Raw genomic sequence first — 21,417 nt, forward strand, 5'->3', positions numbered from 1 at the left:
GAAGGAACCACGCGTGAAGGAAGGAACAGCGCCTGGAAAGAGGGTCCCTGAGGTAGAACTGAGACGTCCCTTTAAAAACACTGTAACGAGTTTATTCCCACACGATTAGACCGGCACCCTGCGTCTGTCGGGCCGACCGACCTGGCCCTCGAAGGTCCCCCTCAGCCGAGCCGCTGCATGCTTCTTCCAGTAGTTTATTTGATCCAACACGTTTTTTAATCTTTCGGACGAAAAAAGGCGAACTTCTTAAATTGAGCACCCTCCAGCGGGCCCTGTGCAGGCGCGGGAGACAGAGCAGGGAAGGACAGGGCCGTCCCAGCCTTCCAGGAGCCAACAGTCTGGGCAGGGAGGCAGGCTTTTAACGACGACTCGCACAATCACTTAAATACAACCGTGGTGAAACGCACCAGCGGGACACGCGGCGGTCTGAGGGGGCGAGGCTGACCTGGTCTGTAGTCCAGGCAGAGGGAACAATGCTCTGGGACCCAGCGGGAGTGGGAGGCCATTGGAGAAAACCATCAGCTTTAGGTGTAATGAGCAACGGGAGGAGGGCGGGAGAGCACTAAGCGGGCTTGAAAAGGTAAGCAGTGGCTGGAGCGCAGGGATGCACTGAGTCAAGGCAGGAAAGAATGGATTTGGCCTCTAGAGCACAGGTTCCTGTCTCAGAGGTCCCTGAGACTATTTCAAGGGCTACGTGAGGTTTAGCCTGTTTTCATAACAATCCTAAACTGTTCCTTACCTTTTCACTCTCATTCACTAAAAAAATGTACACTGGCGTTTTCCTGACGTGCACTGACATCGTCCCCACAGCTAATGGAACGTGTTCTTGTGTCTTCCTGTGTATTAAATTGTTCTCAGTTTTGAGTTCTAGTACAATAAATATCTGTGGCTTATAACCTACATAAGGGAAAGCTTTATAGAGTCCTTAATAATTTTTAAGAGATCCTGAGACCAAAAATTTTGAGAACCGCTGCTCTAGAGTCCTAAGGAGGTGAATGCCTTGTGTCTTTTCAGAAAGCGTTTCAGCGGCTCAGTGGAGAGAGACTGGAGGGAGCAGGGACAGAGGGCCTACAATTTTGGGGAGTTATTTCAGTAGCTTAGACCAGAGAGGATGGTGGCTTCCCCAGGATGGTGGTGAGCTGGCCTCACTCTGTTTTCTGGAAGAGAAATAAAAAGGAGGTGAGGAATTCAGGGTTTTAGAAAGCACGGTGAAGTGCTCATGGTCAGTCCAGAGACAAGTGAACGTCATGGGCACAGAGGTGGCAGCAGAAAGAGGCTAACATTTTCTGTGTATTTTAAGCCTGGCAGATACTGCACCAAGTGCTTTTGCTCCTGCATCCTTCAAAGGAGATGCCCTATCTCGTTAAATCCTTCCAACAGCCCTCTGAGGCTCTGCTGACCAGTATGGTAGCCACCACTCACCACAAATGCTCACTGTTGAGCATCTGAAATGTGGCTAGTCCAAACAGGTTTAAAATAAACCACTGCTTTTGAAGACTTAGGATGGAGAAAACATTATAATTTCTTATACTGATGACATGTTGCCATGCCAACATTTTGGATATATTAGATATCTTTTACCTTTTTAATGCAGTCCCTAGACTATGTATTTAACTTTACATATGTGCCTTGTGTTATATTTCTATAGGACATCACTGCCTAAGTCATTTTTCCCCCTTTAGAAAAGGGGGGAAACACCCAAGGAAACAGGTGTAGCCTGTTTGAAGTGGCAGGATTTAATGCAGGTCTGTGTGAATTCCAAGGCTGGATTCTGCCCACCAGGCCAGCAGCCTCCCTCTTGGGTGAGGAGTTGGGGAAAGGGGATAAAATGAGAAGGGAAAAATAAAGGTAAGGGGAGTGTTGTTACCTTTTCCATTGAATTCTGTGTGGTCAGGTAGGCAACTGTGGAGAGAGATTGAGAAGAGATGGGATGGAGGAGCAGTAGGGCAGAGGGATGAGTGTCAGACTTCCGGGAGGAGGCAGATAATGCCTTGCCTCTCAAGGGTCCCAGTCTGGGTGGGGCTCACACTCACCAGCCCAGCTCAGTGCCTTCAGGAGCCCAAGGAGGAGAAAGGCAGACAGGAAGAGGCCGATGCCATCCTCCAGAGAGGGGCCAGAGAAACCTGGCAGGCAGAAGGGGCAAGAGAGTGAGTCTGAAATTCTCAGGCACATCCCCCACCCCCACCCCATTTCTCCGTCCTCCAGGCTCTTACCAGCCACCTGCAGGGTGACCTCAGCACTGCGCCCCAGGGCAGGCAGGCTGGGGTGGTGGACCCGGCAGGCATAGCGGGCCCCATGCTGCTCACTGGTGACCGGGGGCGGCTGCAGATGTGCGTAGAGGCTCACAGAGCCATCTGAGTGATGTCTCAGGGCCGAGAGCCACCTCTGGCCCTCAGCCTTCTGAAAGCGACCCTCTGGGCCACCCCGAAGCTCCCACTCCACCTCCAGGCCCTGGGAGGGGTAGAAGTGGGACACAAGGCAGAGTAGCTCTGGGGGCGCCTCCCCAGGAGCAGCCCATACAAGAGCCGCTGGTGTCAGGGTCACCGTCGGGGTTTCTGGGGAGAGAGGAAGAAAGGAGCATGGGGAATTGATCTACACAGTCCTCCCTGGAGTCTCTGTGTGCCCTCTGGCTTCCCCAGTACTGAGAGGGGTTTAGGGTTTTCCTCCCAGGGTGGGGAACCCACCATCTCCCCATTGGTGTTTCACAGGAATCTCCATGCCATGTCCCCAGCCTCAGGGACCCCTTCTTCTTCAGATTTGGGAATCTCCATCCCAAAGCCCCTTAGATCCCTAGGAACCCTTTACCCATTGCCCCTCTGACTTCCAGGGACCCCGGTCTATCTCCCCGTATTCACCCAGTACCCTTTCCTCCACTATCCTCCCATCCTGGAGTGCCCACAATCCTAGTGACCATCGTCTACCCATGAGAACCCCCATCCCCTCACTTACTCTGTACAGCAAGCTCCAGGGTGATCTGCCCTTGTAGGTATGGCAGGTGAACGGTAGCCAGGTAGGTGCCCTCCTGGGAGGGCTGAACTGCAGGCAGCCAGAAGGTCCCATTTCCAGTCCATGGTCCCCAGGGCTCGTCATCATCCCAAGCAGCAAATGCCACTGACCCCTCTTGGGCAGCTGGCACCTGCCCATTCAGTCCAGGAGTCACAGCTAGCAGCAGGTGCCCCTTACCCAGATGCTGGCGTCGCCACTCCAGCCCAAAGGGAGGCGGACCTGGGGCCAGAGGAGTAGCAGCCTTGGAGGTGAGGGGCACGTAGGCAAAGCTCAAGTCCAGCAAGGCATCCTGTCCCATTTGGATGCGAGGGGTGGGGGTGTGAGTGAAGACAGTTAGGACAGCTGGGGATGGTGCGGAGAAAAGGGTAGGGAGGGGAAGAGAAAGAAAGAGGAAAAAATAGAGAAATTGGATTATGGGGAGGACTTAACTCTTAATTTACCCATCCCTCCAAGGACACTTCCTTGGACACTCACCACCTCCCAGCCCTCCCTGCAAATCCCCTTTGCCCTGGGACGGTGTGGGACCCACTGTGGCTCAGAATGAGCAGAGAGGTCTCGAGGTGAATAAGCGCAGCCTTTAAAGGCTGCTCAGAACACACAGCCCGTACTGCACCAGCCCTGGGGACGGAGGGATCTGAGGGAACTTGTGACACTACCTGAACCAGCCCACCAGTCTCCACATCCACCCTTGAAGAGCCAGGCCTTTCTTAGTTTGCTGGTGAAGACAGTGATGACTCATGACTGTCAATCCTGTGGTGCTATACAGAGCATTTACTAACTCTGGAAGGTTCCGGCTCTAGACTAAACCTGAACAGACCTCTGGGCTCTGCTGAGGCAAGTATAGGCTGGTTAAGTGCCTGGGGCATGACTGCCCTGATCAATCCCAATTCAGCAGCTGTTATATGGCCTTGGGCCAGGTAGTTTACTCTTCAGTTTCCTATTCTCCTAAATAGGGATAATGATGATGCTGCTAGCACCATCCCAAGGAGTTGTAGTAGCGAAGGTTAAGTCATTTAATATCTGCTACTGATCTGGGGAACAAAGACACCTATATATAAAAGCTGCTTAGAATAGTGCCTGGAACACAGTACGTCTACAGAAGTGTTTGCTGTGATTACAGCCAGTCATTTGCCAGACAAACATAACATGTCCCAACTCAATAGCATCTAGAACATCCCCTGGCCCAGCTCCAGTGCTGGTCTTCCCTGCCTTAAATGATCACCACCAGCCCCCAGGCACTAAAGGCAAGCATTTGCAACCCCTAAGATTCCTTCTAATTCATTCATTCGACTAATATTGATTGAGGACCTAAGATGTTCAAAGTTGATGACAGTGGTGAACAAGAGAGGCAGCCCCTGCCCTCAAACTGTGCAGTCTAATAAGAAAGACAGACTGCCAAATATAACATGCTATGTGCCATCCCCACCAGGCCCTAATTCTGTCTCCCAGATAGATGTTACATTTGTTTCCGACTCAAGTGCTCATCGATATACATTTGGACAGTTACAGCAGCCTCCTCTCAGATCTCACTCTCCTTCATTTCATCCCCCACACTATAACCAAATAACGTGGATACGAGTCTGACCTAGGCACTTGCCTGTTTAAAAATCCCAGTTACCTAAGAAGCTAGCAACTAAAAGCAGAGGCTGGAGCTAGATGGCTCAGGTTCAATCCCTAGCCTTGCTTCTTATAAGTTGTGTGTCCCTGGACAAGTTACCTAACTGCTCTGTCTCATATTTCTTCATCTGTGACATGGGTATAACATCAGTACCTAGTTCTTATGGTTGTTCAGAGGAATAAATAAGATTATGCCTATAAAGTGCTTAGAACAGGAGTTGGTGTATAGAAAATGTTTAGCTGTTACTATTTTCATTACTGTCATCATCATGGTGAAGGATTTGCAGGGTATCTTGGAAAAATGACTTAATCTCTGTTTTTCCCATTAGTCCAATGACTGATCCTTGCCTACCTTTTGTAGGAATCAAGTAAAATAACAGGCTTTTGGAAAAATGGCACACACATACATACACATACACATGAAACTTCTGATGATTCCCTATCACTTATAAACCCCAGCTTTCAAGGAACTTGTTAATCTAGCCCCCAACCTCCCTTTCCAGACTTCTCTTGCACCCTAAGAACCAGCCAGGGAGAAGCCCTCTCTATGACCAGCAGAAAATCTGTTGTCACTGGGCTTTTCTTCGCTTTGTTCGACTGCCAGAAATGTCTGGGTCTTCCAAGTGGAAGTAATTTTTTTTCCCCTCTTGTGATTATTCTTGTTTTTTGGCTGTGCCACTTGGCTTGCAGAATCTTAGTTCTATAACCAGAGATTGAACCGGAGCCCTTGGCAGTGAAATCATAGGAGAGTCCTAACCACTAGACCACCAGGGAATTTCCTACTTTATGTAACTTTTAATCCTAGCTTCTAAGGCCTACAAAGTTAAACTTCTCTGAACCTCATAGGATTGTTTTTGTTCAAGAGAGTAAAAAAAGTAAGCAATTTATTTATTTAGTTTATTTAGTTTAGTTTATTTAAATCCAGAAACACACTTTTGAATTGTATGAATCAATCTGTAGAATTAATAAACAAATCTTAAGCTAACAGTGCTGTTTAATATGGGTTATTGAAGCAATTTTAGACCTGCATTCCACAACCTGGACTCTGTAAAAATATAAATGTAAACACAACATTTTAAACACAACAAGGCCAGAACCTGTTGGTAAAGAAATTTCTACTGTTTCACAGTTTGTATTATATAGGTCTATGCTTTTCTGTTAAAAGTGAATGACAACAACTATTTTAGGGTATTACTGAAAAAATTTAAACCCAAATCTAATCAAGCCTCTAGCTCTAACTATCAATGTATAGAAAACATGGAGGGAGAAGGAACACAGGAAATGACAGGATGAGGAAACAACTGGTCAAATATAGAATATGGGAACATCTACAGAACAAATGACAAATCATAGCATTTAAAGGGATGGAGCAATTACAATAAAAGAGACTTAAGAGATAAAACTGCTATGGACGGGATGTTTGTGGCTCTGCCTTACCCAACCCCCAATTCATATGTTGAAGTCCTAACCTGCAATGTGACTGTATTTGGAGACAGGAAGTTGAAGGAGGTGATACAAGTTAATGAGGTCTTAGGTAAGCCCTAATCTGATAGAGCTGGTGCCCTTGTAAGAAGAGGAAGAAATAGCAAAGCTCTCTCTCTCTTCCCTCCCTGTGAGGACACAGCCAGAAGGCAGCCATCTGTAACCACAAGGGGAGAGTTCTCACCAGACATCAGCCATGTTAGCACACTGATCTTGGACTTCTAGCCTCCAGAGCTGTGAGAAAATAAATTCCTGTTGTTTAAGCCTCCCAGTCTACGATATTTTGTGATGGCAGCCCAAGCAGATTCAACAACCAAAGAGAAAATACAGACATCTTTTTGATCCTGATTTAAACAAATCAATTGTAAAATAGCATCCCTGAGACAATTGGGAAAAATTTAGTATGGGCCAGAAATTAAACCATATTAAGGAATTATTATTTGTTTTGTTAGGTATGATAATGCTGTTGTGTGTAGGGGGGATGTTAAAGTCCTGATGTAATAGAGATGTTTACTGAAGTACTTATGAGTAAAATAATATGATGGGATACACTTAAAAACACTTCCAAAAAAGAACAGAAGATTGGAGGAGGACAGGTATAACAATTTGGTAGGGCTTCCCCGGTGATCCAGTGGTTAAGAATCTCCTTTACAATGCAGGGAGCACAGGTTCAATCCCTGGTCCAGAAAGACCCCACATGCCTTTGAGTAACTAAACCCATGTGCCGTAATTACTACTAAGTCTGCACTGTGGAGCCTGCGCTCTGCAACCAGAGAACCGGCCGCAGTGCCCTCACACTGCCTCTGAAGCAAGCCCACGCCCAGCAGCGAAGACCCAGCACAGCCAAAAATAATAAAGAAATAAGAAATGTTACTCCCATTAACAAATGTGGTAAATGTAACAACTATATAAGTAGGTATATGGTGTATGGTGGGTTCATTTTCCTCTTCTACTTTAGTGTATCATTGAAACTTTCTATAATAATTGTAAAAGAATGATGAGAAACAGTACACACACAAAGTATATTAAGAAAGTGTATTTGTCAACAAACATTTTAGAGTACTCAATAACTTATTTGGTAAGAAATAAAGTATAAATAAATCCATACTAGCAAAATTATTGATCTGTGACCCTGGAAAGAGTCTATTTTTAATTTTACATTAAAAAAAAAAAAAACTTTCATTTTCTTAAATCCCTAATCAAGCAAGAATGTTTGAAAAGGAAGCCTGAGCACAGCAACTGGTTCTCACCCTGGCGGTGGATGAGCTGCAGTAACGTCCTCACCTGGTCACGCCCTGGCTCCCTATCTGCACTGCTTTCAGAGCTCAAGTCACTTTCTGCTCTACAATGCAGTTCAGTTCAGTTCAGTCCCTCAGTCATGTCTGACTCTTTGTGACCCCATGAATCGCAGCACGCCAGGCCTCCCTGTCCATCACCAACTCCCGGAGTTTACTCAAACTCATGCCCATCGAGTCGGTGATGCCATCCAGCCATCTCATCCTCTGTCGTCCCCTTCTCCTCCTGCCCCCAATCCCTCCCAGCATCAGGGTCTTTTCCAACGTGTCAACTCTTCGCATGAGGTAGCCAAAGTATTGGAGTTTCAGCTTCAACATCAGTCCTTCCAATGAACACCCAGGACTGATCTTCAGGATGGACTGGTTGGATCTCCTTGCAGTCCAAGGGACTCTCAAGAGCCTTCTCCAACACCATAGTTCAAAAGCATCAATTTTTCGGCGCTCAGCTTTCTTCACAGTCCAACTCTCACATCCATACATGACCACCGGAAAAACCATAGCCTTGACCAGACGGAACTTTGTTGGCAAAGTAACGTCTCTGCTTTTTAATATGCTATCTAGGTTGGTCATAACTTTCCTTCCAAGGAGTAAGGGTCTTTTAATTTCATGGCTGCAGTCACCATCCACAGTGATTTTGGAGCCCCCAAAAATAAAGTCTGACACTGTTTCCACTGTCTCCCCATCTATTTCCCATTAGGTGATGGGACCAGATGCCATGATCTTAGTTTTCTGAATGTTGAGCTTTAAGCCAACTTTTTCACTCTCCTCTTTCACTTTCATCAAGAGGCTTTTTAGTTTGTCTTCACTTTCTGCCATAAGGTTGGTGTCATCTGCGTATCTGAGGTTATTGATATTTCTCCCAGCAATCTTGATTCCAGCTTGTGCTTCTTCCAGCCCAGTGTTTCTCATGATGTACTCTGCATATAAGTTAAATAAGCAGGGTGACAATATACAGCCTTGACGTACTCCTCTTTCACTCTCATCAAGAGGCTCTTTAGTTCTTCACTTTCTGCCATAAGGGTGGTGTCATCTGTACATCTGAGGTTATTGATATTTCTCCCAGCAATCTTGATTCCAGCTTGTGCTTCATTCAGCCCAGCGTTTCTCATGATGTACTCTGCATATAAGTTAAATAAGCAGGGTGACAATATACAGACATACTCCTTTCCCTATTTGGAACCAGTCTGTTGTTCCATGTCCAGTTCTAACTGTTGCTTCCTGACCTGCATACAGGTTTCTCAAGAGGCAGGTCAGGTGGTCTGGTATTCCCATCTCTTTCAGAATTTTCCACAGTTTATTGTGATCCACACAGTCGAAGGCTTTGGCGTAGTCAATAAAGCAGAAATAGATGTTTTTCTGGAACTCTCTTGCTTTTTTGATGATCCAGCGGATATTGGCAATTTGATCTCTGGTTCCTCTGCTTTTTCTAAAACCAGCTTGAACATCTGGAAGTTCTTGGTTCACATATTGCTGAAGCCTGGCTTGGAGAATTTTGAGCATTACTTTACTAGCGTGTGAGATGAGTGCAATTGTGTGGTAGTTTGAGCATTCTTTGGATTTGCCTTTCTTTGGGATTGGAATGAAAACTGACCTTTTCCAGTCCTGTGTCCACTGCTGAGTTTTCCAAATTTGCTGGCATATTGCATGCAGCACTTTCACAGCATCATCTTTCAGGATTTGAAATAGCTCAACTGGAATTCCATCACATCCACTAGCTTTGTTCGTAGTGATGCTTCCTAAGGCCCACTTGACTTTGCAGCTGCTGCGCGGGCGCAGGAGGGCCGAGAGGAGCTATTCCACGCTCAAGGTCAGGAGGGGCAGCCGTGAGAAGATACCCCATGTTCAAGGTAAGAGAAACCCAAGTAAGATGGTAGGTGTCGCAAGAGGGCATCAGAGGGCAGACACACTAAAACCATAATCACAGAAAACTAGCCAATCTGATCACACAGACCACAGTCTTGTCTAACTCAATGAAACTAAGCCATGCCATGTGGGGCCACCCAAGATTGTCGGGTGATGGTGGAGAGTTCTGACAGAATGTGGTCCACTGGAGAAGGGAATGGCAAACCACTTCAGTATTCTTGCCTTGAGAACCCCATGAACAGTATGAGAAGGCAAAATGATAGGATACTGAAAGAGGAACTCCCCAGGTGGTAGGTGCCCAATATGCTACTGGAGATCAGTGGAGAAATAACTCCAGAAAGAATGAAGGGATGGAGCCAAAGCAAAAACAACACCCAGTTGTGGATGGGACTGGTGATAGAAGCAAGGTCCGATGCTGTAAAGAGTAATATGGCATAGGAACCTGGAATGTTAGGTTCATGAATCAAGGCAAATTGGAAGTGGTCAAACAGGAGATGGCAAGAGTGAATGTCGACATTCTAGGAATCAGCAAACTAAAATGGACCGGAATGGGTGAATTTAATTCAGATGACCATTATATCTACTCTACAATTAACCCATGACAAATCTGATGAGAATGTTTCTGAAAGTAGACTCTACATCTGATCACCTCTGTGACCCTTAATTGTGTTCAAGGCCACCCCAGAGATTCTGATTTAATTCACCTGGAGTAAAATTTTTAAGGATTCTTATTTGCAGACTGAACTGAGAACTACAGGGCCCTAATTTATTCTTGGTGATAAGAAACATTTATTAAATCAGTGAATAAATTAACAAAGTGTCTCCCTTGATTGTCACAACAACGGGAATGCAGATGGGAAATGCCATCCACATTTTACAGTTGGAAAAGCAGATTCAGAGAAAAAGGGACATTCTTACCCTACCTCATGAAACCAACAGCCTTAGAAATATCCCTCCCCACTAGAGACAACTACCGTCCCCACAAGGAGCAGTTTGCCTCTGTCCCTGCCCTGGGCAAGGTCTAGGGACAAAGAATGGAGGTGGAAGCAGAGGTGAGGATTGTGTAGTGGGTGCTGAGTCCCATGGGTGATTCTCTCAGTGAGGAGAATGTCAGGGAGAAGTTATTGGGGAAGGCAGGGTGTAGTGCTCAGTAGTGGTTGACCAGCAGGTCAGGCTGTATCATTTCCATAAAATCACACAATGTTTAAGAATTGCCAAGGACTCTGTTCCCATCACCCTCCAGAGAAGAGCTCCAAGAAACCCAAATCCAGGTCGCATCTTCCCCACTTTTGCTTTATCCGCCCACTCCCTGCGCCCAAGACCCGAAAAGTGCCCAACCCCTGGGCCTCGAACCGGGTTACACAATGCGGCAAGTGGTCCTTGCAGCCTGAACGACCAGGTCCCCCGCCGCTTCCCTTCCATGAACTCAAGCCCACCATTCAATGACCACAGAGTCAAAGCATCATCAGGAGCCACAAGAGGAGTCTGTCAGGGGAGGTTAACGCGCTTGAGGGCAAGAGCCTGTCCTTTGCTGATTGCTCCAGCGCCGGATGTGGGCGCCGGTGGGGCGTGAAGGCAGTTGGTTGGTTTTTTTTAAAACAGGGTGAACAGCAAAGGTGGCGCCTAGCAAGATCTCGGAGGAAAGGAGCAAAGTTCCTGCTTCTGAGACCCTCCCAAGCCCTTCGCCTAGCGAGTTGCTTAAGGTCTGCTGCTGCTGCTAAGTAGCTTCAGTCATATCCGACTCTCTGCGACCCCACAGACGGCAGCCTACCAGGCTCCTCTGCCCACGGGATTCTCTAAGCAAGAATACTGGAGTGGGTTGCCATTTCCTTCTCCATTCTTAAGGTCAGGTGTCCGGAAGCCCCGCGTCTCTCCAAAACCCCGCCCTAAAACGCATTTTATTTTAGATTAGGTTGGGACTAGATGAAGCGGTAAAGACATTTTAACTGGAACTGAACTGCCTTGATTTACAAATAAAGAAACGGAGACCCGACTGGGGAAGCGACTCGTTGAAGTCCGCAGAGCGAGTTAATGGCTGATCTGGACCCTTACAATCTACCCAGTAATCTCCCATTCCCCTCTGTAGCTACCTGTTGCCATGGTGATGAGAGCAGGCTCCGGCTGAGGCTCCGACTGTGGTCGAAGGAGGCTGGAGAGGCTGAGGAACGGGCTAGACATGCTGACCATGAGCCAAGTCCCGTCCAGGGCCCGCGGGCAGCTCTGCTCCGGGGTCAAGCCGCTGAACCATTTGGCCGAGGCTGGGAGCGGGACGTAGAAGCTCATCTCGCAGCGTGGCGCGGGGGCGTCCCGGGGATACCGCCTGAAGGCGGCCTGAAGGGCGCCCGCGGGGTCTGTGAACGCAGAGAGAGGAGCTGCAGGCGTTGACTTTCAAAGGTGCAAAGGTCGTGAGAGACTGAGAGGGAGGATCGTTTCACTTTACAGCTGGGGGAAACTGAGGCCCGAGGTCACTGAGACCCAAAGGGCTGGGGGGTTTCAGGGGAGGCAACAGAGTTGGGAGCGAGTCCGGAATGACTCACCGTGAACTTTGAGGTAGCGCTCTGGGGCGAGGTCCGGTCGGGGAGGTGGGCTCTCCGTGCCCTGGCGCAGCAGCAGGGCAGCGGGTTTCTTGGCCAACTTGCCCCCACCCGCATCCTCCACGAACCAGCACTCAATCACCGCTGGTCTGGCCGAGACAGCGGTCGCCAAGCCTGGGGAGAGGGGGCGCGAGTGAGGGCACGGCCCCAACCTCAGGTGACCCGACCTCCCCCATCCCCGGACGTGGCGGGCTCACCTCCCACCGTTCCCTGTGCAAAGAGTCACGGGGGTCGCTCACCCAAAGCCACAGCGAGGAGCAGGGACAGGCGCTTCATGGCGCTTGGATTTCTCAGCTCCGAAGCCGCCTCTTCCTCCTTTCACTTTCACTTTCCTCCAAAGGCCAGCAGGTGGGGCGGAGGAAATCCCCTCTCAGGTTACGCGAAAGCTTGTGGGAGGGAGGTTCTCTCCCCGCCTTCCCCCCTCCCCTGCGCCAGGCGGGGATCCCAGAACATCCTCTCCAGTTGGGGAGTTCCAGTCTGGGGACCTCAGCCCCGCCCAGCCCTCCTGGACCACCCAGCGCCGCAGAGTCCGGGAGCCTTCCCACACCCGAGGCGCCCCCACCTGTCCCCCCAACCCCGAATCCACTTCCCTGAGAACCATTACTCCACCTTCCCCCACCTGTGCCAGGTCCCAAGCAGACACATCGGGGTTGTCGGGAAGCCAAATGAAATGACCAATAAATATTTTAATCACTGTTTAGAAAAAATAAGATTTAAAATAAAAACCTGTACTCCTACGACTTAGTCCCTCCTTGTCTCCATTCCCCCCTCTCCCCAGTGAGAATTGAGTTGGGGGACCTCCAAAGTGGGGGAGGAGAGATTAGGGTAGAAATAAAGGGCACATCCTTTTGGGGGGCAGGCTATATTCTAGGACAAGGGTGGGGCTCTAAGGCCTGGTCCCCACAACTACACAAACACAGACTTCAGGTACAGACTACAACCACCTGACCCTTGACCCAGTGACTCCTGGATGCTCAACAAGCCCCCTCACCCCCACCCCCACCCCCACCCCACGTGCGCCCTACTCGGGAGCTGGGGCTTCTGTGCACCCATCTGCAGGGAAGGAAGGGCTGAGTTACAGGGATACTTTGGGGAGGAGGGGCTGAGGAGTGGAATGGGGTAGCCCATGGTGCGACGCGGTTCCCCCTCCAGGATATATATACAAGTCCATAGAGACAGGAAGACAGTGTGTTGGGACACCACCTAGGGTCCACAGCGCCCCAGAGTCGTGATCCCTAATCTCTCTTCCCGGAAAGCTACCCCAGTGGGCCGCCCCTTCAGTTTGCTCCGCCGCCCCCACTGAAGCCCATTTCCACCTTGTGGACACTTAGCGGGGACCAGACGCATCGGCTGGACGGGGGCGTGGCCCCACTCGCCTCGTCGCCGCTGCCCCCGCCGCCTCCGGGGGACTCTCTCTTGGGCTGCAAGGCCGGTCCGCTGGGCCCGCCCCCGGGGCCCGGTCCAGCCCCGCCTCCTCCGCCTAAGTGGTGCCGTCGCTCACAGTGTCCCCGGTGGCGCATGAAGCTGTCTCGCCACATGAACTTCTTAGCACAGACACTGCACTCGTAGGGCTTGAGACCTGTGTGCGTCTTCATGTGCTCCGTCAGGTGATGCTTCATCTTGAACTTTTTGTTGCACACGGGGCAGTCAAAGGGCCGCAGGTTGAGGTGCATGTTCACATGACGATCTCGCATGCTCTTGTGGGAGAAGGCCTTCCCGCAGTGGCACAGAAAGATCTTATTTCCATCCCCACTGCCTGTCCCTCCAGGGGTCCCACCGGTACCACCTGGCCCTCCCAGGGCCCCTGCCGATGTGCCCCCCAGGGTCACCGCCCCGTGTTCAGCTTGGTTCCCTGGTGGCTGTGAGGAGGAGGAGGATGAAGAGGATGGGAAGACTAGGATCTGGTTGCCCTGCATGTCCAGTGGGAGCAGGGGCCTTGGAGGGTGAGCAGGAGCATAGGATGAAGGGGTTGGTCCCCCTGAATCATCAAGCCCTGCCCCAGGACCCCCACCTTCATAGGGACTAAAGTCATTGGAGGACTCACAGAAATTGACCTGCTCCTCTCCCTTGTCGGGAGGCTCAGACAGGGTCCGGACATCACTTATGCTAAGGGTAGCCTCAGGTCCTCCCCCTGCTGGAACCCCGGAGCCACCCCCCAGCTCTTCATCTTCATCATCCTCACAGGTCAACACCAAGTCTTCCTCCTCCTCATCCTCTTCCAGGTCTGGGTCTTGAGGAGCCAGGGGTGCCGATGCCGGGCAGTTTCCTCCCCGCTTCACATATACCCAGTGTTTCTGTGGCACAATGCTGGGGGGTGCATAGGCGGGCCGGCGGAGCCCAGCCCCAGGGACCACTGCACCCCTCCCATCCCCACCGTCATCACACAGCTCATCTGCCTCCAGCAGCAGTTTGCCAGAGGTAGCACCCCCACTGCCAACCACAGGGGCGGGGAATACAGGGCCGCCCGCGCGGCGCTCCCCACTGCCCACTGCAGAAGCTGCAAAGGCCTCCTGGGAGGAAGATGAGAAATCAGTGGACTCCCGGGGGCTGAAGTAGTTGCTGCTGCTGGGGGATTGATTCTCACTGGCCCGGCTGGAGGCATGGGAGCGCACAGAACTCACAGTGGCAGGGGCCACCGTGCCCCCACTCCCTGAGGGGACCCCAGCACCAGGGACAGTGACGGACGTGGCTGCAGCAGTGGTGACGGTGGTGGTGGCAGCTGAGGCCCGGCCTTCTCGGAGGAGTTCAGTGCACTTATCCACGATGTGCCACATTTGGAGCACGGACCCCACTGTGAGGAAGTTAACAATGTCAGCAGCGGCCATGCTGAGGCGGCCAGTGTAAGCTGAAGCCAAAACAGTCTCAAAGGCTCCTGGGTCCATGACGCTGGGCAGCGAGATGGAGGTCATGCCCTTGAGTAGGACCTGGTCGTGGAAGTAAGGGGAAGAGGCAGCCAGGACAGCACGATGAGCCCGGAACTCCCGTCCCTGCACCCGGATGGACACATCACAGAGCTGGCCCTGCAGCCGCTGCTGATTGAGAGACTCCAGGAGGGCACTGGTCACCTCTGGGAAGGACACATGCACCACCGCCGCTGCAGGCAAGGGCAGTGGTGGCGGGGCCAGTGATAGAGGCAGGGGGAGTGCTGCCCCGCTGGGAGACAGAGGAGATGGCTCCATGGTGTGGAGGGAAGGGGTACCCCCCCCAGCCACAGGAACAAGGGAAGGAGAAGGGCGGCCGGGGGGGTCTCTGGAAAGAAAAAGAGAGACGAATGATAACATCTCATAATGACACAGCCCTTTACAGTTTAAAAACACATTACATTTATTATCTGGGTAACCCCCTACAAGGATACTATAAGGTAGGCACTCCTCTCAACCCCATTTGACAGATGAGAAAACTGAGGCTCAGAAAGATTAAGAGGTTATTCAAGGTCACACCATTAAGTGGCAGCACCCACAAACGCAGGAGTCCTAACTCCAAATCCAGTGCTCTTTCTTTGGAGGTTAGAGAAATAAGGTACTCCTGGGGACTGGGGTGACTCCCCTCAGAAATTCCCATTTGCCTGAGAGCCCGACTTAATAAAATTTACCTTACTGGGGTTTTGTACACTTTTCTTGGGTGGGGGGAGCAGGTCGGTTCTGGCATCGAAAACCATTTCCCTTTAGGCCCCTGGCTGGCCACGCCCCTTGCCCCCAGTTATCCCTAATCGCCCATCTCAAGACCCGCCCCGTGGCCTTTTGGCTCCGCCCCTGAGTACCCCCGCCTACATAGGACCCCGCCCCCCTCTGCTCCGCCCCAAGCGGTACTTCGACCTCCTCTCCCACCCGGAAGGCGCCCCCCAACCCCGCGCGTCCCCGCTTACCGGGCCGCGCGCCCCCGGGCCCCCCCCGCCCCTCACTCGGCGGCCAGAGCCGCAGCCTGGGCCCCTCCCGCCGCCATCTTGCGCCGACTCCCTCCGCCCTCCGCCTCCGCTCCGCCTCCCGCCCCTCAGGCTTTAAAGGCACAGGCGGGCACCCCGCCCGAGCCGCTGGGCAATACTCGGCCGACTCGGCCACTTCTCCTTTAAAGAACGGCTGCTTCATTCCACCTTAAAGGTTCCACGTCTCGTACGCCGCTAAAGACTCGGGACTCGGGTCTGCCGAAGCTCTCATTCCCCTTTAATTTGGTAAGCCTGCCTCTTCCTATTGGCGATGGGTCTAGGCCTTCGCTGCTTGGGCTCCGCCCCTGAACTGTGGCCATTAGCGCGTTTACGGTGTCTAACCGCCCTGGTTGCCCAGCTTCTGACAGTCCTCCTGAAGCCCCGCCCCCCACCTCTGGTCCTGGATTGGCTAGATAACCTTGAGTCGGCCCCTGATTGGCTTTTTTATTGCTGCCGCTCGAGTGGGAAAGAAAAGCACGTTCAGGAGGCAGAAGCACATTTTAGTGCCTTGCAGAGGGCAGGGAGGCCGGAGGATGAGAAAAACTCCAACAGAGGCGTGAAGGCAGCTGGACAGGTCAGATCCAGGGCTGTCCCGGGGGCTAACCCTGAGCCAGAGAACAGCTGGTGCCAATCACCAGCTGATGAAGGCGGGACAAGGAAAAGACAGGAATACAATAAGAAAAGAACTTTATTGTTTATTAATGTTTCTGTGTAAAACTTAAGCTTTGTTGTTGTTGTTGTTTTTAAAAAGAAACCACCAAAAGGCGATTAGCTCAGTCCATCCCTTCCTCAGTCATGTGCTTCCTACCATCCTCCAAATACCATCCCAAACATTTTGGGGGCAGGGGGGAGGGCGAGGTGGTTAATCAGAGTCTGAGAGCACGATGATCTCCTCGGGATCACACTGTGTGGCCACACTCATCTGCAGGGGAGTGAGAGACAAAGAGTCAGAAAGGTCTGGAACATAGTGGAGGAGAAGCCAAGGGAAGGACTTTATCAGAGATCAAAACTTAGGGTGGGAAAAAAGAGGGAGGAGGTAATGGGTGCAACATTCAGACAGAGAACCCCAAATGAATAATGAAAGACAATGAAGTTAGGAAACACAGCCACCCCCTCTTACCTTATAAGTACCAGGCCTGGAGGGTTGTGACTGGGGAGTGTGGGACACCCGGGTTGGAAATGGGCTACAGAGGGAGCTGGTCACCAAGCCATGGCTAGGAGAGTCCACCCTTGTGGAAGAATCAGCAACTGGAGCCATAGAAGCCAAGGGGGAAGGCGGGCTGGGCAAGGTATGTGTCTTCTGCCCGTTCTTCTTCTGCACTGCCCTTTGCATTTCCACATGGCTAAAGACAGAAACACACATGGGAGGAGGGGTGTGTGGAGCCTGAGGCTGGAGGGGGAGCGTGCAGTTTTTCCCCAGACTCCTTTCTACAATATTTCTCTCAGAAAGCCCCTTCAGTCCCTCCATGGCTTCCCTCTTTCTCCTGTTGCTGTTACCTCTTTCCTAATGGCCCAGCTTCTGTTTGCTTCTCCTTCCGAGATTTCTTGCGGGGGGGACTGGAATCCCCCCAGGTGTGAGGAGAGATGCCTCCGTTGAAGGAAGTGGAGGTGACCATGGCGGCCCCATTCTCCAACACAGTGGTGAGGAGGTCCTCTGATTTCTTGGAAGAGGAAATGTCCCTCTCCTCAGGGGAAGGGGTTGTATCCAGGGGCAAGGCTTCAATCTCTAGCTCGAAGAGCTGAGACATAGGGCTCTCTTCCTTCAGGGGCAACTCCTCGAGGTGCTCTTCCCTGCTTTCAGCAACTACATTAGAGGGGGCCGGGGGCTCTTCTGCCAGTAAAGATGATGACTCTGTGAGTCTTTTGTTTTGCTGCTCCTCTGAGGACCCACTGTTCCCTTTATGAGGTTCCAGGTTCTTTTCAGTGGAGATCGCTAGTGGGGACATGGGGCTCTTATCTCCATCCTTCCCTGGAAAAAAGGAAAAGAGCAGACTGGCAGCAAAAGAACTGGGGGAAAGAAAACTGCCGAGAGGACACTGAGAGTAAGAGGAAGAAGGAAAGGATCTCAAAGAGGGGGCTCATGCCCAACAGAGCAGAGAGCTGACACATGAGAAGACTGTTTCCTTGACATACCTGCTTCCTCCTCCTCCTCCTCCTCTTCATCGTCCCCCTGACCTTCCTTCATCTGTTCCAGATCCTCCTCTTCTTCGGAATCTGTGGCCTCATCTTCTTCCTCCTCATCTTCCTCCTCTTCCTCTTCCTCTTCTTCCTCCTCCTCTTCACTTTCCTCATCTTCTTCATCATCGATCTCAACCTTGGAAGTGGTAGGACACTCCTGGGATGCCATCCCACTAGGGCCCTGCAGAGGACAAAGGAGTTTCCTAAAGGAATCTGTTGCCCCATTCTCAAAGGAATGCTTCTTGCATTCCTGCTGCACACGCCATGATCAGTCACCCCAGACTCCCTCCTGGCCAGTGCAGGGGAAGGACAAGGTCTCTCCTTTCATACCTCACCAGAATCCAACGAGGATTTGGGGGTATCTTCAGAATGGGAAGAGGTGGCCTGGGGGAGCCGGGCTCTTCTCTTCTGTCTCTCGCTCTCCTCACTCTTGTCTTGCATCATTGCGTACTTGGAGATGACCTCATCCAGCCGGCTCATAGCCAAGCTCCGGTTCTCCCGCAGGCGCCGGGCCAGGACAGGATCTGACAGTGCGGGATCAATGCCTGTGTGGGAATATATAAAGTCAGTGTAGTCACCCAGAACTCTAGAAGAAGGAACTAAAGAGATGCCCGCTCACCACACACACCTGACAAACGAAGGTTACCAAGGAGCATCTCACTAATGCCTACCTGGCCTATAGTCATCTGTGAGGTGACAGCCAAAGTTGTAGATGAGATCCAGGTGGCGACGCTCCTGTAACCTGATGCCCACATCTCGGAAGGCATCCTGAGCCATGAGCTGGAGCTGCTGTCGGGGGAGGCCAAGGCTGTGCCGAGCAGCTGCCTTCTCTACGGCCCGCAGTACATCGCCATAGTCAGGGAAGGTATCAGGCCCTGGCTTGTTGATGAGCCGCTCAATGCGCCTGTTGACCTCTGGGTAGCGGGTACCACGGTAGGGGATGCGCTGCTCTATGACTCGGCCTGTCAGTGAAGAGCAGTCTTTCAGCTCACACAGCCGCCCAAAGAGACGGATCAGCTTACGCTTCAACCTTGCTTCCTGCAGGTAAGTGGAGTCTGGGTCATCCAATTCTGAGAGATCCAACTCCTTTTCTTGCAGTCGCCGGATCTCTGCCACATACAGTGCCAGCAGCTGCTCCAAGCGCTGGATCTGCCGCCGTGAACCACGGGTCCTTGGGGCCTCAGAGGCAGTGGTCTCAGCATTTGGGTCCGAGGAGGGGTCTGTGGGAGGGTTATTCCCAGAGGGTTCACTAGAGGTGGTGGCAGCAGGGGCCAGGTTCAGCTTCTTCTTGGCTGAGTGGGCCTTGAGAACCGTGCAGAGCTCATTAATGTAGACATAGAGCTTAGCTGGCCGGTTCTGGGCCCGAGAGAGGACCCGAGAGAGGATGTTGCAGAACTCCGCCGAGGCCAAAAACAGAGGGTGGGCTCGCTGCTGCCGGTTATAGAGGAACGGGACCACCTCAGGGTGGTCCGCCGTCTGCGTCTTACACAGTTCAAGGAACTGGAAGGTTCACGGGGGAAAAGGGAGGGGAAAAAGATAAAGGATAGGGTTGAGAGAAAGGTGAGGTGGGGTTAGTGGGGGACAAAGGACAGGAGAGCCAATCAGCCATCCCCCTCCCTGGGGCACGACAGTCTTCTCCCCTAAAGCTCACCTCTTCAAACAGCTTCTCATTCTCCAACTTGTAGCATTTCTTGCCGCCCGAACTACTGCTTCCTCCAGCCCCATGGGGCTGAGAGGAGCCAGGGGCTTCTGCCCTGGGTGAGGCCGGATTAGGGGGTGGGTGGGAGGGCCCTGGCTGAGCAGCTGCTTCATCTTCATCATCATCATCCAGCACGATGATGCTGTTAGCGGTGGCCATAGGGGATCAAATCCCCCGGAGGGAGGAAGTGTTGGGGATTTCGTAATTCCTGCTGGAAGGGGATGGGGACTCAGACAAGAGCCCCTCCAGCATCGCCCCATCCCTTCATCTCACACGTTTCCCAGTCTTCTTGGGTTTCAAAAGCACCCAGCCATGCCCAACAGTGTCCTCATTGCCTAGCTTCAGCAAGCATTAGTACTATTATGTTTTTCTGGCCCTTTACCGTGGGAGTTTCAAAGCTTCTGAAAACCTTAAGTCCCACCACCAGCCCCACCCCCCCCCACCTATATCCGGTCTTTTTCAGTATCGTTTTCCCACTATTTCTCAGAGTTGGCAAGTTGATTCTTCCTCTCAACCCCTGGACGACCTCTTACGCTGCACTCCAGATTTCCTTGACATCCCCTCGAACAGATTCCACAGCCCCGTTGGCACCACCGTTCTCCCTGTTCGCTCTCTCTCACACATATCAAATCTATACCCTCACCCCATTCCGAAAGATAACCCCAACTCGGAGACCCTCTGAGAAGGAGGTTCCCTCCCAACAACCCACTCCCTTTTCTCCTACTTAAATTATCTCTATATTCCACCCTCTGATGGGTCTCCTCAAACCGAAGCGTTAGGTTGAAGATATTTCACCTCAAGTCCCCTCCTTCTCACCCCACCCTAATTTCCCCCATTCTCTCTCAGTGACCTGTAACCGATTGTGAGCTCCACGCCGGGCTCTCCCGATTCCTCTCAGATTCCAGCCCTGAGTCCAGTCCTTCCCCTAAATGAGCTTCCCGCCAAGTCCCCCTCCCCCAGTTCAGCCCCTGGCCGCCCCACTCCCCTTCAGGGATAGGAAGGAAGATCCCACAGCTTGCCCCTCAGACTCAGCGCCCGGGACTCCCCAGTACCTCTCCCTCGACATTCCTGCCCCCGCCTTCGCTCCCCACACCGTCCGGCCCCCACCTCAGAAACGGTCTCTCGAGGCGACCCTCTCCGCTGATCTCAGAACCTCGCATGGTTCCCTCCGTCTTCCTTCCCCCTCCCACCGCGGGCCCTACTCCGTACCGGAAGCCGCGGAGTTTCCGCCCACACGCCCTGGGCGCGGCCATGTTGTCGCACGGAATCCAGTGTCCCCGTGAGGCAGGAAGGAAGGTAGGACCGCCCCACCTAGAGCCTCCAGTGCCGCCCACATAGTCTGCGGCTCCTTTCACCCTGACCTGCAGGGGGCGGATTTGTCGCCTCTGGGCGTCCTAAATAACTGGGGGCCGCCATTTTGTCGTACGACTCTGGCTACGCCGGGACTGGGGCGCGCCATCTGTGGAGCTCTTTTCAGCCGGTGCTTCCGCGACTCCGCCAATCAGAAACTTCCCGCATCCCGGCCCAACCTCCGGCTAGTCGCGTGCGGGGAGGACTGATCCACCTTTCTACGTTGGGGAGGTGGGGTGGGGGGAGTAACGGAACAGCTGGGGGTGAGGAATTGGGCCCTCCAAGGCTGAACGGGGATGCAAGGAAAGGCAAGAGTCTCTCAAAAGGGAAATAAAACCTTTTCTATCCGCTGGGCTTTTGACAAGCCTTGTGGCGCTACTTTCCTACCTGCAAGGTCCCAGTTTCCGCGGC

General features: G+C 52.1%; 3 protein-coding genes across 6 annotated transcripts; all 3 read right to left on the bottom strand.

Annotated features, from left to right (window-relative positions):
* Window positions 1-70: 70 nt before the first annotated feature.
* Window positions 71-12,666, bottom strand: LOC122429098 (TAP binding protein). Its single transcript, XM_043449258.1, has 8 exons — window positions 12,097-12,666; window positions 11,801-11,971; window positions 11,354-11,614; window positions 2,950-3,348; window positions 2,214-2,555; window positions 2,034-2,123; window positions 1,868-1,902; window positions 71-1,157 (listed from the first exon to the last, which is right to left on the bottom strand). The coding sequence occupies exons 1-8, from the start codon at window positions 12,131-12,133 to the stop codon at window positions 1,146-1,148; spliced, it is 1,347 nt and encodes a 448-aa protein (XP_043305193.1). The 5' UTR covers window positions 12,134-12,666; the 3' UTR covers window positions 71-1,145.
* Window positions 12,667-13,027: 361 nt separating this feature from the next.
* Window positions 13,028-15,868, bottom strand: ZBTB22 (zinc finger and BTB domain containing 22). Its single transcript, XM_043449256.1, has 2 exons — window positions 15,723-15,868; window positions 13,028-15,106 (listed from the first exon to the last, which is right to left on the bottom strand). Exon 2 carries the CDS (start codon window positions 15,034-15,036, stop codon window positions 13,135-13,137), a length of 1,902 nt encoding a protein of 633 aa, XP_043305191.1. The 5' UTR covers window positions 15,037-15,106; window positions 15,723-15,868; the 3' UTR covers window positions 13,028-13,134.
* A 581-nt stretch (window positions 15,869-16,449) lies between these two features.
* Window positions 16,450-21,167, bottom strand: DAXX (death domain associated protein). 4 transcript variants are annotated; one of them, XM_043449255.1, is made up of 8 exons: window positions 20,866-21,167; window positions 19,609-19,867; window positions 18,629-19,457; window positions 18,288-18,502; window positions 17,913-18,138; window positions 17,277-17,748; window positions 16,900-17,122; window positions 16,450-16,701 (listed from the first exon to the last, which is right to left on the bottom strand). In XM_043449255.1, exons 2-8 carry the CDS (start codon window positions 19,813-19,815, stop codon window positions 16,642-16,644), a joined length of 2,232 nt encoding a protein of 743 aa, XP_043305190.1. In that variant the 5' UTR covers window positions 19,816-19,867; window positions 20,866-21,167; the 3' UTR covers window positions 16,450-16,641. The 4 variants fall into 4 exon arrangements, with proteins under 4 accessions (XP_043305190.1, XP_043305188.1, XP_043305189.1 ...); XM_043449253.1 differs by lacking the exon at window positions 20,866-21,167 and adding an exon at window positions 20,764-20,858; XM_043449254.1 differs by lacking the exon at window positions 20,866-21,167 and adding an exon at window positions 20,764-20,849 and having other exon boundaries at window positions 19,609-19,864.
* Window positions 21,168-21,417: the final 250 nt, after the last annotated feature.

This window comes from Cervus canadensis, chromosome 28 (assembly GCF_019320065.1).
Source record: "Cervus canadensis isolate Bull #8, Minnesota chromosome 28, ASM1932006v1, whole genome shotgun sequence".
NCBI classification, from domain to species: Eukaryota; Metazoa; Chordata; class Mammalia; order Artiodactyla; family Cervidae; genus Cervus; species Cervus canadensis.